Source organism: Canis lupus, chromosome 7 (genome assembly GCF_003254725.2).
Source record: "Canis lupus dingo isolate Sandy chromosome 7, ASM325472v2, whole genome shotgun sequence".
NCBI classification, from domain to species: domain Eukaryota; kingdom Metazoa; phylum Chordata; class Mammalia; order Carnivora; family Canidae; genus Canis; species Canis lupus.
In genome coordinates, this window is record NC_064249.1 from 9,131,627 (window position 1) to 9,150,217 (window position 18,591).

Consider the following 18,591-nt stretch of genomic DNA (forward strand, 5'->3'; position numbering starts at 1 on the left):
CCTAAAGAACTAGGGTTTAAGGGACGCCTGGGTGGCTCAGTAGTTGAGCGTCTGCCTTGGGCTCAGGGCGTGGTCCCAGGGTCCAGGATCAAGTCCCACGTGGGGCTCCTTGTAGGGAGCCTGCTTCTCCCTCTGCCTAGGTCTCTGCCTCTCTCTCTGTGTCTCTCATGAATAAATAAATAAAATCTTTAAAGAAAATCTTTAAAATAAAAAAAAAGAACTGGGGTTTGGGGGAGACTTAAGTCCTTTTCTTGCTCTGCTATGAGCTAGCTGAGCCACTTCCCTCCAGACCTCATCTCCTCACCTTCATAAGGATGCTCTTAGGACAGGTGGTCTCTAAGACCCCTTCTCATTCTGATGCTCTTTCACTCTAAACGTGATTTCAAAGTGAGAGAAGCAAGATTCCTACTCAGTTCTGCTCTGACCAAACCACAGACGGAAAAAGGAGTTTAGTCCTGGGCCCCTCATGAGAGACCCAGGGATAAAGGGAGAGAAAAGAGATCGTCACCAAAAAGTTCTCAGAACCACATGGAAGAAGTTGGTTTTATCCATCTTGAAGAGGTGAAGCCTCCAGGCAGATACAATGGTTTTCAAATATTTGAAGCATTGTCATGTAAAAGAAAAGCTAGATTTGTCCCATGAAGTCCCAGGAGTAAAAAGGCAAGAAAAGGGGAAGGAATCCACAGGGAGGGATAGAATTGAGCTTTATATAAAAGGGAAATCTTCATCCTTGACCTTATCTGGAAATGGAATGGTCTCATTCCAGGGGCTTTGCAAACTTCAGGGAAAGGATTCAAGGATCTAACAGGTAGGTGACCTTGAGGACATCTTGAGGTCCTTCTCCATTCCAAATTTCCACGAATGTCCATAACAGAATTGGAGATCTAGTTAATTATCACAAAGAATGGCCAATTCTTCACCTGTCAATACACCATTTCTAAGTGGTTGGCACACAGTAGGGGGCGAATAATACCTGTGGAAGGAAAGCAAAGATGGAAGGTTCCAATCACAGGTTCCACCGTGTGTCCAGAAAAGCCCTTGCTAAGAAATCCTGCCTCCCCTCCACCCAGGGCGCTGGATTGCAGCCAAGGCCTCCAGAGCAGGCTTGCAGGCACATTTCAGTGTAATTAAACACCTGAGTTCCCAGGAGGGACTGAATCGAAATGACAACCAGGAGAGAACCTGTGGCTTTTGCCGCTTCCCCACCTTCCTGATTGCTGCTTGGCAAGGCTCATCGGACAGGCAGTCCCACAGCCCGAGAGACCCGTCACTGCGTCCTGTCCCTGCAGAGCTGCCATGGGTCTGCTGTTCTGTTTAGACGCACGTCTGTGCCTTGCTGTGTAAGGACCCTTTAGAGCTTACTGGTGGTGTTCCAACAGATGCATTCTGCTTCCTTCCTACCTGACCCAGGGAGCTCTAAGAGGGGGCTGGCCCTCAGTTCTGCTTCATCAGTCATGATCAGGACGAGGGACCTCTCCTCGGCTCTGGCTTTGCCACCACCCCTGTTCCAGCCCATCCCCGGGGAAGAACAAAGGGGTACCCTCTGGACAGAGTTAGCCCTACAAGCCGGGCACCTACAGCTCTGCACAACTCGCTGCTGACTCTTCATATATTTGATTTTCTTTTTTTTTTTTTTTTTTTTTTTGTTTTTTTTTTTTTTTTTTTGATTTTCTTTTTAAGCCCCTAGCCCTTTCATTTTGCTCTTAGTACCAAGACCTCTCTCCCTGCCAAGCTTTCTGTGGCAACAGTGGGTTTTTATCACCATGTAGCTATGATTCAGAGCCAGACCTCTAGCTGATGAGAGCTAAAATTATTCTCTCTCACATACACACAGAGGACCACAAGGGGGAAAAGTGAAAATGGAAACATTTTTCGAGTCTGCAAAGTCACTATCCGGTGAGGATTTGCAGAGTTGGCCCTGACAGCTCCTCATGCGTGGCATCCTCACTAGAGCATTTTCATCTTGATATTTAGTTCCACAAGCAAACCTTTAATCAAGCTCTCCCGTACGCAGGGCGTTGTGCTGTCTCTACTCCATCAGCACCTTTGCACACCTCCTCCTGCCTCTAAAGCCCCAGCCCACGCCCACTGGAGTCCCTTGCTGAGCTGCCCCACAAACGGCACAGACCAAGGATGCTACAAGAATGATGTCAACATCCACCAACAGGCCATCTGTGGCTCCGGGCTTGGCACCAGGCACGAACAAAGGCTCTGAAAGGGGAGACCTTTTGCTTTCGTGGACGCCACTGCATTAGTATTTTGTAGAGGAAGAAACGGGCTCGGGAATTAAGTAGCTTGGTCACTCGACTATTAAGTAACAGAGGCAGGACTCATACCCATGCTTATCTCTTCTGCTCCCACTGCCTGCCTACGTTATAATGATCCTAGAAATGAAAATGATCTTCCTGACCCAATGTCAAATGCACATGCAGCTTAACTGGTCTCGTTAAGCAGTGAAGATGCCTCTCAGAAACCATCCTCAGTTCTGAGTTAGTCTCCTTCCTGGGGACCTAGATTGAAAAGGGGGCTATCCAGGAAAAGGGGACAGGCTTGGATGGAAATAAGCTGACCCATATCATGGCTGTGGCATCTTTAGCTTAACAAAGTGAGCAATTTAATCCAGAAATCACTGACAATGTTCCCGAAGTAAAAAAATAAAGTCTGCATTGCAATGATCTTTCTTTTCTTTTTTTTTTTTTTAAGATTTAATTCATTTATTTGAGAGAGAAAGCAAAAGACAGACCATGAGCGGAGGGAGAGAGGTAAAGGGAGAAGCAGACTCCCCAACGAGAAGGGAGCCTGATGCGGGGCTCTGATCCCAGGACCCTGAGGTCAGGTCAGATCAGGACCTGAGCCAAAGGCAGATGCTTACCCAACTGTGCCACCAAGGCGCCCCCGCCACGATTTTTCTAAATGGCAGACTGAGTGAAATAAGTCAATCAGAGAAGGACAAACATTATATGGTCTCATTCATTTGGGGAATATAAAAAATAGTGAAAGGGAATAAAGGGGAAAGGAGAAAAAATGAGTGGGAAATATCAGAGAGGGAGACAGAACATGAGAGACTCCTAACTCTGGGAAACGAACTAGGGGTGGTGGAAGGGGAGGTGGGCGGGGGGTGGGGGTGACTGGGTGACGGGCACTGAGGGGGGCACTTGATAGGATGAGTACTGGGTGTTATTCTATATGTTGGCAAATTGAACACCAGTAAAAAATAAATTTATTAAAAAATAAATAAAAATCATATAGAGTAAAAATACTATACAATACAATACAATAAAATAAAATAAAATATAAAAATAAAATAAAATAAAATAAAATAAAATAAAATAAAATAAAATAAAATAAAATAAATGGCAGACTGAAAGATTGAGATCTGGGTGTTCAAGAAATTCAGTAAATTAGTCTCACTGCGACTTGTCACCATCCCTGTGTCTCGGCACATGATGGATGGTGGGAGATGGTCCCAGAGCACTCACAGGAAGGGGACGGAGACGCTGAGGAGCCAGGAGGCACAGAGCGGGCACTCGGCCCCTCTGGGATTAGCACATCTTTCTTTCTGCTGTCCTGTTTGGCAGGAAGGGATGGTGGCTGCTTTCTCGGGAGCCTTCTGCTCCAGGCTACGTCACTGCTGTCCTCAGGGCCATCTTCCCCCACTGATGGTGACCAGGGTGGCAGCACAGATGGAGGACAGTGAGTTGGGAGCCAGAGATCTGGGTTTGAATTCTGACTCCACCCATCACAAGAGGCTGAGCCAGGGAAACACCACTGACCTCTCTGAGCTTCAGCTTCCTCACCCTTAAAACTGGAACAGGAACACTGGTGCAAGAGTGCTCGGACAGTTCATGGAGAGTGTCCACAGTGACCTACACACAGAACATGCTGCTCAGCTAACTGTTAGTACCCTTCTTACCTGTCCATCTTTGTGAGCCCTGCGTATCCGACCTATTATTCACTGGCCAGGAAGATTCTCTTCTTCAATGCCTCTCTCCTCTCCACTTTACAAACAAGATCACTGCCCTCCCCAGAAGCCTGGAAGCAGGAATTGGCTCTGCTGCTCTTCTGTGAACATCTACAGTAGGTCACAATCCCACCCATCCCTCCTCATCTGTGGTTTCCGTGACAGTCACAGTCTAGAAGTTGATGATCCTTCCTCGGACTATCGTCAGAAGGTCCCCAGCAGCATAGCACTAGGTCACAGGCCTCGTCTATGGCGTTGTATTGATAGTCCCCTCACTTTGTCTCATCACTGAGGCATTTTATCAACTCATGTCATCACAAGAAGGGTAATGTGAGCGCAGTACAGTAAGATATTCTGAGAGAGACGGAGAGAGACCACGTCCACGTAACTTTTATTCCAACATATTGCTATAATTGTTCTATTTTATTATTAGTTGTTGTCAATCTCTTACTGTGCCTAATTTAGAAATTAAGCTTTATCATAAGTTTTTGTGGGGAAAAAAAAACAGTACACATAGGGTTTGGTACCATCTGTGGTTTAAGGCATCCACTAGGGGTCTTGGAACGCATCTTCTGCAGTAACAGGGGGGAAGAAGGGGGAACTACTTTATTACTTTCCAGCTTCACATGGACTTTCCCGCTTGCATGTGTATTTCCCAAACTAGATTATAAGTAAATTGAGGAAGGCCTGTCTCCCCAGGGCTCTTCCCAAATAAATGGGATATGAACTCCCTGTCCTCCTCCCAAGTGACAGGCCCCAACCCATGTTCCCATAACAACCCTTCCTCAGCAGAGACTCAGTTCACTTCACAGCAACTTCTTATTTCTCATCCGGCTCCCCCAGCAGACCATAAGCAAGGTGAGGGCAGAGCCTGCATCAGTCCATTCACTGCTCCATCCTCAGCATTTACGGAGTGCCTGGCACACAGCAGATGCCAAAAAATTGTCTGTTCGATGAACAAAGGGGTACCCAGGTAAACTGCTCATGGATTGGGGTTCCAGGTCACTCTAACATTTGTTTTCTTGGGGACCACAGTTCATATTTCTCTGCTGGGCGTGCCTCCTCTCACCGGTTTTAGAGAATGAAAGGAAAATCATGTGCTCCTCTGTATGATTTCTCTCTAGCTGCCTGAAGTGGAGTCATCAGCCCAGCAGTTAAGAGCCACAATAAAGGCTTGATAAAAAGCAGCCAGAGTTGTGAAATGTGATGAATCAAGTTCCTTTGCTGAAAACGCAATGGTAGCCTTACCCATTCTTCACCCACCTACACCTCTTCTCATCAAGCTTTGAGGACTTCCCATCAAGGGCCCAGCTGCTATAACTTGTGACCCGTGTCTACCAATACCAGCAGCTAGCATGGAGAAGGGGAGGCAATGAGCCGAGAACGATCACCCCGGCTGGAGCCCGGCTCTGCTTCTTACTGGCTGTGTGACCACCAGCAAGTGACTACGATTTCCTTATCCAAAAAGTGGAGGAAATGCTATCTGTCCCGTGGAACACAGAGCATTGCAAAGGCCATGACAGACATAGAAGCAAAAGACTTGATCAGAAGGGCAGCTAGCTGGCTTAATTGGTTCAGTGTCCAACTCTTGATTTCATACTCAAATTGTGATCTCAGGGATGTGGGATCAAGTCCCAAGTCTGGCTCCATGCTCAGCATGGATTCTCTCTTTCCCTCTCCCTCTGCCCTTGCCCCCATCTTCTTCTCTCTCTCTCCTTCTCTAAAAAAACAAACAAACTTGATTATAGAAACAGCTCCACTTGACAATTTTCACTTGGATGGAAATTGTATTTTTAAAAAGAAAGAAATTTTGCAAATGATGTGGGTATCTATAAGGTCTGAAACAATAACCCTCCCCTGGGTGGCTTCCCACTGGCAGCAGTCCCTAGGACTTCTGCTTAAATTCTGCCCAGTGCAATAATCCAGCTACGAACAAGGATAATATCTTCCCACAACACACGTAATCAGATATCTTGTCACTATAATTATAATTCATAATAACAGAGAAGGAATCCAGGGAAAGCACCCCCTCTCTGCAATCCTTCCATGGCCTCCCCCTTCCCCCCAGCTCTTTTCCCTGCCTCCCAACACCACACACACCACAGAGAACATTTTCTGCTCCCATATTCCAAAATAATCAGCAACAGAAGCAACAAAACAAAGTGAAACTTTGATGTTAGATAAAACTGGGTTCAAAACTCAGTGCGGCCCCTCTTAACCTGTGATCTCATTACTTCCTGTCTCTGAGCCTAATATTCTTAGCTGCAAAACAGGGATAATAAAACCTATTTATGAAGTTACTAATTGAAAGAAAGTTCCCAGGGAGCCCCGGTGGTGCAGCGGTTTAGCACCGCCTGCAGCCCAGGGTGTGATCCTGGAGACCCTGGATCGAGTCCCACGTCGGGCTCCCTGCATGGAGCCTGCTTCTCCCTCTGCCTGTGTCTCTGCCTCTCTTTGTGTCTCTCATGAACAAATAAATAAATAAATCCTAAAAAAAAAAGGAGAGAAAGTTCCCAGCATGACACCTGGCACACTTCAGGTGCTCAGGGCACCAGTGTTTCTAGCCTCTTCTCTCCTTCTCCAGGGGGTACTCACTCCTCAGGGTACTCTTTCTTGCCCAGTGAAGACCCTTCCAGTCTGGTCGGGATAGACTGCCCAGGAGGCCCTCCAGTCACACAAAATCAATCACTTTCTCCTTTTTAAAGAGCTTCCTCTAACTTGTTCTGAAGCCAGGACAAATTTTTTTTTAAAAAGAAGTTTTATAGCTAAAGAAACTCACTTCCAGACACACAGATTTTAGTGACCTGCACTTAAACAGTGCAATGCACCTGATACTCTGAGCTAGTTCAAATTCTCAAAGTAGAACACACCCGAGGAACTAACCAATGGTTGAGAAACATCACTGTTTGGTGAGCCCAAGAAATGTGCAGAAAGAGAAGGACCAGAGGTGCCAGGCAGAGAACAACCAGTGTTTGAGCACCCTGTGTGGGAAGCGCTGTGCTAGGGATGAGGAGGCATCATTTCATTTTCTCATCTCCCAACTTGGTTAGGGGAGGACCTGGGGCCTCCATTTTCAGGTAAGGAACCTGCAAAGGTGAAAGCACTAATGAGGAGTAGAGGTGGGTCTGAAAACCAGAACTGCTCAGCTCCAAAGCTCATAATCTTTCCCATGTTCAAAGCATATACCTCGGCACATAGGAGAAGAGGAAGGGCATAGAGAGACACAGGCCCTGCCTTCCAGAAGCCTAGAGTTTCAGAGGAGGTAACAAAATATACACGAGGCCAGAAAGATTACTGGGAAGTCCTAAGAACACTTAAAAAGCAGTGTAAGGTCTAAGTGCAGGTGAATAAACCCAAAGCAGAGTCCATTAGTCTTCAGAGTATGAAGATAGCTAAGGGTTGAAAACCAGGAGGGAGTAACCAAAGAGAGTTTTCTAGAAGAGGGGAGAAGGGGATATAGAAGATAGACAATAGCTTTAGGTCGTGCCAGAGATGGGGATACCCATGTGAACTGCACAGCGGCAGGCAGATTTTTTTTTTTTTAATCAGCTTCCAGAGAAAAAAATAATGTTTTGGGGGCAGCCTGGGTGGCTCAGGGGTTTAGCACCGCCTTCAGCCCAGGGCTTGATCCTGGAGACCCGGGATCGAGTCCCATGTCAGGCTCCCTGCATGGAGCCTGCTTCTCCCTCCCTCCCTCCCTCCCTCCCTCCCTCTCTCTCTCTCTCTCATGAATAAATAAATAAAATCTTTTTAAAAAATAATAATAATGTTTTGCTGGCTAGGAAAAAGCCTCTGAGAATAAAAAAAACTACTTCCCTCTCCCATAGTATTCCGGACAATGCCTTATTTCCCAGATCAACATAAACCAAAGATAAAACTAAACAGCTCCTGAGAAGGGAGGATTAATTATTTATTTTTTACCTAAGAACAGGAAAGAAAAAAATTCACTGGGAAGAGCAAGAAACAATTGCTGTTACTAACAACAACAAAATCACCACATTTGAATGTAAAATTTTCAGCTCTTTCAAACAGCTATCCTACATCAGGACCTCCTTTAGTTCTAAGGAGATATAAGAAGTCTCTCTTACTCCCAATCTGCAGAAATTAATGGGTACGACCCAAAGCACGGAGCTGATCCAGGACTTGGACCAAGGTCTCTCAACTAGCAATTGGGGGATAAAGCTCCAACCGGGGATGCCTCTGATGTTTGCTGGTATCTACTGAAGGGAAAATGAGAAGAGGGAAGAAAGGTGAGGCAGACAGACTTCGTGGCTTCACTCTCCAACAGCTGCTCTCTTTGTCTATATTATGGTATTATGCCACCTGAGCACATGACCACCCAGAATAAAGACCAGATTTCCCAACCTCCTTTGCAGCTAGGTGTGGCCAGATTACTAGTTCCAGCCAATGAGAGAGGAACCCGGATAATACAGTTCAACTTCCTAGTCTTTCCTCTCCCCTTCTTTTCACTTTCTGGAAAAAGAACATATGGCTGAAGCCAGAACAGCCATATGGGATCCCGATATGGAAGTCATGTGCTAAAGATACCAGGGAAGCCTGGGTCTCTGGTGATTGCAAAGCAGCCAGACCCCCCCCCCCAAACTTGGAGGAAATATATCCCTTGTTGATGCTGCTATTACTCTCTGTCTCTGTCCAGCAGCAGAACCCATATCCTAACTAATAAAGCTTTGTCAATGGCACTAAAGACCACTTCCAAAACTCTACAGCCTCCTCGACTGTTCAGAATCAACAAATCCATAAATATTTATTAAGAGTCTACTGTGTGTTTAAAGTCTCCTAAGAGTGTACTTACAGCCTCCTGGGAGACGTGTACCATATTATTTCTGAAAAAAAAAAAAAAAAAAACACAATATTGGTATAGAAGGCAGAAAAGCACATTCAACAAAGGTGTAATGGAAAGAAGTAAGAAATGTTTGAAAAAGATCATGAAGGAGGCAGAGAAAGTCCCTATTTTCTTGCAAATACCAATTTAACCTGAAAGGAAGCCACAAAGCATGCTGCAGGTGAGTGAGGTAGTGGAGTCGAATGTCCAGGTGTGCAGGTGTCTGGTGTCCCTTCCCCAGGAGAGAAGGTGATGTATGGAAGCCACCAGCAGTGAGCCCAGTTACTCCTGGGCTCAGCGGGAGCTTTACAGAAACAGTGACCAGGATGAGATCTGCCCCAGCAGAAGAACTAGAAGAAGGGCTGTTGTGGGCTTAATAGAGGCTCAGAGGATCCCTTCAGCACTAACATTTTGCTGTTGTTTTAAGGACTTGAGGTAGGGGAAGACTGGCAAGAGAGAAATGAATCCAAAGAGGCAGGTGTGCGGTGCTGAGGTGGGAGACCAAAGTTCAGGTTGTGGGGTAGAGAGTGTCTGGAGTGGGAGTACAATGTCTAGACCCCCTGCCATTATCAGAGGGAAAGGAAATGAATGTGGCTTAATTATAATGACAGGATGACAGCAATGACATTATAAGGAAAGAATCAGAAAAGCACAAAGCCCATATTAGGAGAATGGGAACTGTCTCCTCACTGTCAAATTCTCCCTGGAGAGCTCCCCAAGACAGGGTCATGTCCCTAGTGTGAGACATCCCAGATAAAGAGACTCTTTCCTCCTGACAACCTCTCCTTCTTTAAGGGATCCCTCAGAGGCCTGGGCAAGGTTTGGCCCCCAGTGGCAGCTCTATCTCTAGGCCTTGGTCAGTGGCTTATGGGCGATGGGAGCTGTCTCTGTCCTTCCCACTGCCCCATCCCCTTCGGACCTTGGATTCCCTGAAAATGCCACTCACAGCACTCGTGTCCCTAGCACACAGCTGGGGGGTGTATTAGGCAGGCTCTCAGTATGTGCTTGCTGAATGGGGGACATCGTCTCCCAGGTCTCACGCAGGGGGCTAGGGTGGCTTTGTGCTCCTCTCAGCACCACCAGCACATAGGAGATGTACAAAAAGACGTAAGGAGCCCATTCACTACACCTCATGGTGAGCCCCTGCATGAAACCAAAGACCCACATATGAGGAAGGCAGGGAGATCAGGGTGGAGGTGCCTTGCCCTGGCCCGGGTCAGATGCCAGAATTGAAATGAGACATCATAGATTGCCCACATCTACAACTAATCACAAAAATTCATTCTAGCCAATAGTTTTCACCTCTTCCTATTGCAACTTTTTTTTTTAAGATTTTTATTTATTTGAGAGGGGGCAGAGAGAGAGAGAGAGAGAGAATCTCAAGCACTGAGCTAAGAGCCCAGCACAGGGCTCAGTCTCACAACCCTGAGATCAGGACATAAGCTGAAACCAAGACTCAGACGCTTAACTGACTGAGCCACCCAGGACCTCTGCAACTTTTTATCAGAACCAAGAAAGGTGTGTAAGCTTGAAAACAGTTTTTCTGCTTCCTGGCATTCTCTGGGGACCTGGCCAGATCATAATGAGATACTCAATGCCAGAGAGTAGAGATGAGAAGCAACAGAAGGCTTCTAGATCATCTATATTATGGTGCCATAGAATAGCCAAAATAGCCAAGAAATATCATTACCAACACATGTAAAACTCAAAGCAAAGAAGAAACTTCACAAAGTAACCATTATTTCAAAAGCCCATTGGCTTTTGTGTCTCTCTCTACTCTTTAAGGACTGCTCGGCCCGAGTGCCAGGGTGACTGGAAAGGGAGCAGCATGACCTCTTGTCCACAAAGGGGTCATTTGATGTTGACCACAGCAAATGCAGGCTATGGTCAACATCCCCCACCACCAGAGATCCCAGTTCTGGCATCGGCCCACCCCCGTGCGCCATGCAGTAAAGATGTAAGCACACACACGTGCACACACAAGGCAAAGCAAGATAAAAGAGAATCCCATAAATCCAATAAGACATCAGCAGTTGTCCTGAACAAAGGTTGTTCAGAATGTGAGTTTACAAGGATAATTGCCACCACATTACACAGAGCGCAATAACTTTGTTGTTAGCACAACAATTTGTCAGACATGTCACACGAAAGTAGAACAGCTGTAACTGCAAGTGACAGATTGATGAAAAATGGCTGATTTCCAAAGCACCTGGTCCCCCGAGTCTGTATCGTAATCTTGTTCTTAAATTAAAACAACAACAAGCATACAAAACTTTCCACTGCAGAAACTGTTGGCTTGATTTACGGAGAGGATTTTCAAGGTGTCAGTGTGTCAGGGCCAGAGGCTGGCAGCCTGTGTTCTCAGACCACTCGACCACAGGTGGGCTCCATGGGAAGGGCCTGGCTTTTAACTGAGAGGGACCTGGATCCAGATCCTGTCTCTCCCACTTACCAGCCCCACGTTCTTGGGAAGGAATTTGCCTTTCCTGAGTCCATTTCCTTACAAGATGTAGATAATAATCTCTAAAGTACAGAGTTGTTATGAGCAGCAGAAATCACGTATGGAGCGTTCATCACAGCACCTGGCACATAACAAGTATTCGGGAAATGGGGTTACAGTTGAGGAGACTTGCCTACACAAACATCACACTTGGTTGCATAATGGAGAGGTGACTGCCTGTGTATCATTACACTTTTTTAAAAAAGAAATGGAACTATCATAAAGCTCTGAGAAGATGGAAAGAGAAAAGAGGTGATAATAATTGTTTGAGGTTTTCCTTGGAGACTATACCCAGGAAATCATACTCTTCATAGAAGAACGATTTTGGAAAAACAAACTGCTTATCTTTTTTTTTTTTTTAAGATTTTATTTATCTATTTGAGAGAAAGAGGGAGAGGAGGTGAGAGCATGAGTGGGGGAAGGGCAGATGGAGAAGGACAAGCAGATCCTGCTGAGCACAGAGCCTAACGTAGGGCTTGATCCCACAATCCTGAAATTGTGACCTGAGCCTAAATCAAGGGTCAGATGTTCAATCGACTGAGCCACCCAAGCACCCTGCTTAGCTTTATCATATGCCACCAGAACCATTCTCTTTCTTCTTTTCTTCCAAGTTAAAAAGTTGCAACACAGTCTCCCTATATCTGCAAGCCTTTGGAGGGCCCGTGACATGGGGCCCATCTTTTAACTGCCCACTCTTAGCAAATTTCCTGTCATGGATATAAGGAGGTATTTCGATTGGCAGAAAGAATGTCTCATCTCCCCCTTTTAGAGGCAGAACTTGGGCCCGGAGCACGACACACCTGGTTGCTTACCTGGTACCCCAAGGCTCTCAAAAATGCTGCAAGCACCACTTAGAAAACCAGTGCTGTTAAGGCTAAAATAGTCCTAGAAGAGCCAAGGTCTTAAATCCTTTTACAAGACAGGAGAAAGCACCTCAAGTTCTAATTAAGCTAAAGCAATTAGCCACCCACAGCTACTTAACGCTGCTTCCCATGGTCAGGCAATCATCTCTATTAAGACCCATTTTAAAGTAAGAAGCAAACCCAAAAGCTCCATGGGCGCATGCTTGCCACAAATCAATTACACCTAGACACATTGAGTAAATATTCAGAGGCAAGCTCTGCACCTTGCAAAGAGGACATGGGCTATGGAAGAACCACACCAGACATGATGAGATAGTTGCAGAAAAGGAGGCAAGCAGCAAATGTGACCATTTGGGGTCACAAAGCCCATTTGCAGAGGGGAACGATGGATCCCTGGTGGGTTGGACCAAGCAAGACAAACTGACACCTCAGGTTTCCTGGTCTTAGAATTCCCTGGTCGGTATAACAATTGATGTGCCAGCTCCACTCTGAAGGAGCACATGGAGCGTAACAGTCTCTGGCTGCTGTAACCAGAGCCCAGCTTCGTCATGTGACCAGACTCCTGTCCACACTGACGCTTCATGGGAGAACTGTCCTCGCCCATGTCACCATTTGTCATTGAAGTGCCAAGAGGGTACACTTGGCGGGCTCACCATGAGCCCAAGCCATTTGAATTCCTATGCTTTCCCCAGCCCAGTTAGGTCTACTTCTCCCTACAACTCCCTTCAGTGAAGAGAGTTCACTGTTCCCACCCCAAGGCTGTCCCCAGTCCCAGCATTAGCAACAGCTACACGATGGTCAATGGGTAAGTGACAGATTTAGGCACCTTCCTCAAAAACTAAGGTTATTTTTGTTTTTCAGTCCAGTCAAGTTAATCCAATAACTCATTACTTCTCAACTGAACAAGAGCCTTTTTATCCTGTGTGGGTTTGGCAGGGGGAGGGTTTGTATTGTTTTTTGGATTTGGTAAATTTCTTAATCATAAGGCAGATATCAAAAATGTATGAAAAATAGAAAATGCATTAAAAATATTCCTAGGAGTCACATTAAGAAATTAAAAAGAAACATGAAATTCATTAAAATATTTCACTTCACCCACTATATAAAAATATTATCATTTCAACATATAATCAATATAAAAGATAATAAATGAGATATCTCACACGCTTCTTTTTCTTATATTCTTTTTCTGGTACCATATGAGACTGCGCAGATCTAGAGCTGTGTTCAAATTGACACCGAAAAACTTTCACAAGTCACTGTTCTAAGAGCAAGCAGGTTTACCAAGTTGTATATGCAGCATCTCATTCCAACTTTATAAAAATCTGTATCTATGTGTCCAGATATGGATAGAAAGTAACCTATAAGGGAGAGGCCAAGGGTAATGGTAGTTATTCTGAGTAGACAGACTTATGGTTGGTCTTGATTTTCTACTTTGTGCTCTTTTGTATTTTCTAAATTTCTTTGCAGTAAACACATAATGCTTTAATTATCAGGAAAATTATAAAGCTCATCTTTAAAAAAAAAAAAAAAAGCCCTTCTTATTCTAAGTTATTATACCCCCTGATCCTGCCAGCATTGCAGCCATCACCCTACTCCGAGCCAAGGGAAGGGATGTCCAGTTAGCCTCCTGCCCATCACCCACACAGCCCCAGCAACTGCCATACTTACAGCCAATCATCATGATGGCCACCGCAAAGATTTTCTCGATGTCTGTGGATGGGGCAATGTTGCCAAAGCCCACGCTGGTAAGGCTGGTCATAGTGAAATACAACGAGGAGATATAGACGGAATTCTTGCTGGGACCACCTTCCCACTTCCCTGAGCCAGACCCGTTAAACTGGTAAGGGGTGCCAATGTCCATCGCCAGTTGGTAGAGCCAGCTGTTGTTGCGGATGGTCTTGGTGTCCTCATCAAAGATCTCGTAGTCCCCGATACTGTACCAAATGCAGGCCATCCAGTGAGCAGCTAGCCCAAACACACACACCAGCAGGACCAGCACAGCAGCTCCGTATTCAATGTAGTGGTCCAGCTTACGGGCCACTCGCCCCAGACGAAGCAGCCGAACGACCTTCAGTGAGCTAAACAAGCTGCTGATGCCCTGGGAGAAAGAGGAGCAGAGCGTCAGGGCCAAGAACCAAAGATACTACTACTCCTTGCCTCCTCCCCACCTGAGCCGTTTCCTTCAATATAGGGCATTTCCACAAGATGCAATATTATGCAACCCTTTAAAAAATGTTTTAAAATAAATCATGATATGGAGAAGTGCTCATACATATTTGTATAGTTACAATATAATTAGAATTTTACTCCAAGGTATATGAAGGGAAGATTTCCGCTTGCTTTTTCCTACTTCCATTATAAAGTAGATGACAAAACAAAGAAGCAAAATTAGAATTTTATTCCAATTGTGATGAGTATACAAATATATATGAGCGTTTTTCATATCATTACTGTTTTAAAACAATTTTAAGGGTTATGTAATATTTCATATTAAGTAATATGAAATATTTTAAGAGTTGTATAATATTTATTTCATATTGTATAATATTTTATTCTAATTGTATTGTACATAAGTATACAGGTATTTATGTGTTCAAAAAATGGCTAGGAAACACATGGAGAGAAATGTGAAATACTGACAGTGGTTAGCAATGCATTATAGAGTTACAGAATTACAGCCAATTTTTTTGTTATATTTGTATTTTTGTTACACCAAATATATTAACTTAATTTCTATAATTAAAAGTATTACTTTTATAGTTAGAAAAATATATATATTTGTAAAAAACACAGTTTTTTTAAAAAGGATAAAAATGAACTAAAGAGACAGCTGAGAAGAATAAAGAACTAAGATTCTGTTTTCTCAGGAAAGTTGCAAATTCTTTGAAGCTACATCACTCCTGTCAGGCCAGGGATTATACAATCAGACACCATATTTTTAAACACAATCAATCAAGGAACCTCAGGGCTAGAAGGAAGCTTTTGATTTCAGTGAGTCAAAGCCTCTTGCCATCCTGCAAACCCTGCCAGGGCAGATCTCTTCTCCAAATAGTGCTTCTCTAAGGGAATAGTGGTAGTAAAAAGAACATCAGAGTAGAAATCTGGATAACAAGGTTTGAGACCCAAGTAAACAACTAACTTGCTATGTGAATTTGGACAATTCGATTGTCTCATCCAGACAATGAGGGAAGTAGACTAGAGGAAATACTAACATCACAGAATCCACTGCATTCAAAGTCCTAAAATTCCTATTTCAAAGTGATTCCAAGGTGTAGGGAAGGGAGATTTCCATTTGCTTTTCCTACTTCCATTAAAAAGCAAATAAACAAGCAAACAAAATAGAGACATTTCTTTGTACCACAACTTCGGTCTCCCTCACACAGCAATAATCCCAACGGCAGGATGATGCCCTTCATCAACTAGAATGAATGACTTTACACTACTCTAAACACTGAACAGTTTCCAGGTCATTGCTAGTGTCTCTTGTCCCCTATTCCCTTAATAACAACGCCCGAGGGTCAGTTTATATCACAGACAGAAGGAAAATATATAAACACTTTCTGATGAGCCTGTGTCAAAGACTCACTAAAGATACTCAGATAAATTACATCTCCCAGACTCTTCCCATCTGGGTGGGTTCCTGAGACTGATTCTCACCAACGGATGTAAGGTGAAAAGTGTCTCATTCCTAAGCCAAGGCAGTTAAAAGTAAATGTGCTCTCTCTTCCCCTGGCATGCCTTCCAGATGAGGCTAGTGAGACCCTGAGGCCAAGTGTTAAAGATGGTGGACATACAGCACGGAAGAAGCCTGGGTCCCTGAAAGACAACGTGGAATACCCTCTCCCCACCCATCATTTTGAATCATATTATGAGATGAATGAAAAATGAAACCTGAAATAAGCCACTGAAACTTTGGAGGATATCTGGTGACAGTAGCTATTATTAGCCTTCCCTGACATGTGAACACAATGACCATATGTAGCATAGCCTTGACCATAAAGACCACAGATCCAGCTGCCACACAAATTATTTCTGTTGAGATGAGGGTGGGGGAGGTGGGGTTTGTTGCACCTTTTGAAAAATAAAACAAATAAACAACAGTTCTGTAGCCATAAAACTTACCACAGAAATAATCACTTCTTGTCCAACATACACCAGCAAATCAATAATAGTGGATTCTTCTAGGCCAACTGACTACATTTCCAGGGTCAGCTCATCTAAACTGCTAACCCTGACAAAGTTTGTCTTTGGCATGTGCAGTACACTGCTCCTGGGTCCTCTTTTCCCTCCATATGCTTTTCTTAAAAACCTGCCATGCAGGAAAGGCTAAGAACCCTCCTCCCCTACCCCTGCCCATAATAAGGGGCAAAAGATTGATGAGGGTAAATGGATATCCTCTCTCCAGAGGGCATCTGCTTTTCAACAGAGAAATCAACCTCCAATAGTGGAATTAAAAATACCCACAGCCTGGATGAAGGAGATATTTTGGGAGGCAAAGGAGCCTTTTTGATGACTCAGAAATCAAACACATGTAAGCAGCCACCTACTCTCCACCTGCTCACAAGGAGGTTCCTGAGATTATCTTTCAAAGCAGTTCGACTCCGAAGCAGAACTTATTACCCAGGGCAAAACTGCCTTGTCATTTTTCCTCACTCCTTTTTAATTCAAAGCAACATTTAAGGAGAACCCACTATGTACTCCTTGTGCTAACGCCCCAGGGAAGAGATTAAAACGATGAGGTCTGTGACTTCTTGTTCACTGTTGCGGCTTCAGTGCCTGGCCTGGGGAAGGGGCCTGATAAGAAGAAAGGAGAGAGCAAGCAAGAGCATGATAACCAGTGAAATGGGCAAGATGTGATTAGTGAAGGATACTTCTACCTAATTGCCACAGAAGCAGATTGCTGAGAGCACAGATGTCATCTAGTCTAGCCGCTGAGTCTAGTGATGCCTTCCAGGGCTTCCTTAAGAACATTCATTCAGCTTCTCCTTCAACTCCCCCTTTAACCACTGCATCTCTAAGATTCCATTCTGGCAGTCATTCATAGACATGAATGATTGGGCTCCCGGGACATTTCCTACTTCCCTCTGCTCCACCTGCACTTCATCCCTCCTCCCTTCTCCATCCCCTCCCAGTGGCCACACAACACATGCAATCACTACCCAAAGGCCTGCTATCCTATAGCCATACACTCCAGACATCTTGCAACACCACTTGCATCTCTGTGCCTGCTCAGACAAGACCCTCAGCCCAGAATGCCCAACTTTCTCCCTTTCTACCAGCCGGTATACTGTTGTCCTTCAGGTCTGCTACCACCTCTGCCCTAAAGCCTTCCACGGCTCCTCTGGAGTCACAACCAATCACCCACCCCTCCATATGCCCATGGTGTTCTGTATCCATTACTAACTGAACACATTGCTTTGCACTATAGTTTCCCCAACTATAGCAGGTGCTACATCTTCCTGAAGACAGAAGCCATTTGTTATCCATTTTAGAAGCCTCCTGTACTGGGTTGAACGGTGTCTCCTCCAAATTCACATCTTTCCCAGAACGTCAGAAAATGACCTTAGTTGGAAATGGGGTTGTTGTGGGTATTGTTACTTAAGATGTGAGGTCACACTTAATCCAGTATGACTGATGTCCTTATAAAAAAGAGAAGAGCCAGGCACACAGAGAGAAACCAGATATTGGTTTCAGATATTGAAGGGATGTGTCTTCAAGCCAAGGAATGCCATGAATTACCAGCAACAGTAGAAGCTAAGAGAAAGGCAGGGAACAGATTCTCTCCTACAGCCTTCAGAGAGAACATGGCCCTACTGACACTTTGACTTCAGATTTCTAACTTCCAGAACTGTGAGAGAAAAAAATTCTACTGTCTTGAGCCACTCAGTTTGTGGTAATTTGTCACAGGCACCCTGGGAAACTAATATACCTACACAGAATCTAAAGCGAGCACCTCCTCAAAAAGAGTCTGAAACGTTTTCTTAACAGAAGTGAGAGTTTGGATTATTAGAGAATTCTTTCTCGTTGTAAGAAGCCTCTGGAACAACATAAAATAGGCACTTCTTCACTGTGTTATTTATCTGTGTACACTGATGCTCTATTACACGGTTTTGTCTAAGTTCTCGCCTATTGCACTAACAGCTGGAATTCTAGCTATTTAAAATCATTTCAAGCTATTAATTTGCATTTTTTTCTTATTTGCCTGAAGTTCAGTAGATGAGATAAATAAACAGAATACTCCAAACTTTTTCTTTTTTTATCTTAGTATGCTAAAAACATGACAGCACCATATGGTAAAGAATCACATTTCCCCAGGGACTTCTTGTATCAGTAAACCTATCTCACATTCCAAATTGTTCCAGAAAGCTCCTCACAACCTTAAAATTATGAAGAAGCAAGACTTTCAAGATGAATCAATGCG

The 18,591-nt window shown here is 44.5% G+C and overlaps 1 protein-coding gene across 2 annotated transcripts in view; it reads right to left on the bottom strand.

Annotated features, from left to right (window-relative positions):
* KCNH1 (potassium voltage-gated channel subfamily H member 1) overlaps nt 1-18,591 on the bottom strand; it is a 372,021-nt gene that overhangs the window by 206,679 nt on the left and 146,751 nt on the right. For both annotated transcript variants that reach the window (XM_025429838.3, XM_049112076.1), the window contains exon 7: nt 13,839-14,268. In XM_025429838.3, coding sequence (XP_025285623.3) covers nt 13,839-14,268 — 430 coding nt within the window. The remainder of the gene's footprint in view (nt 1-13,838; nt 14,269-18,591) is intronic.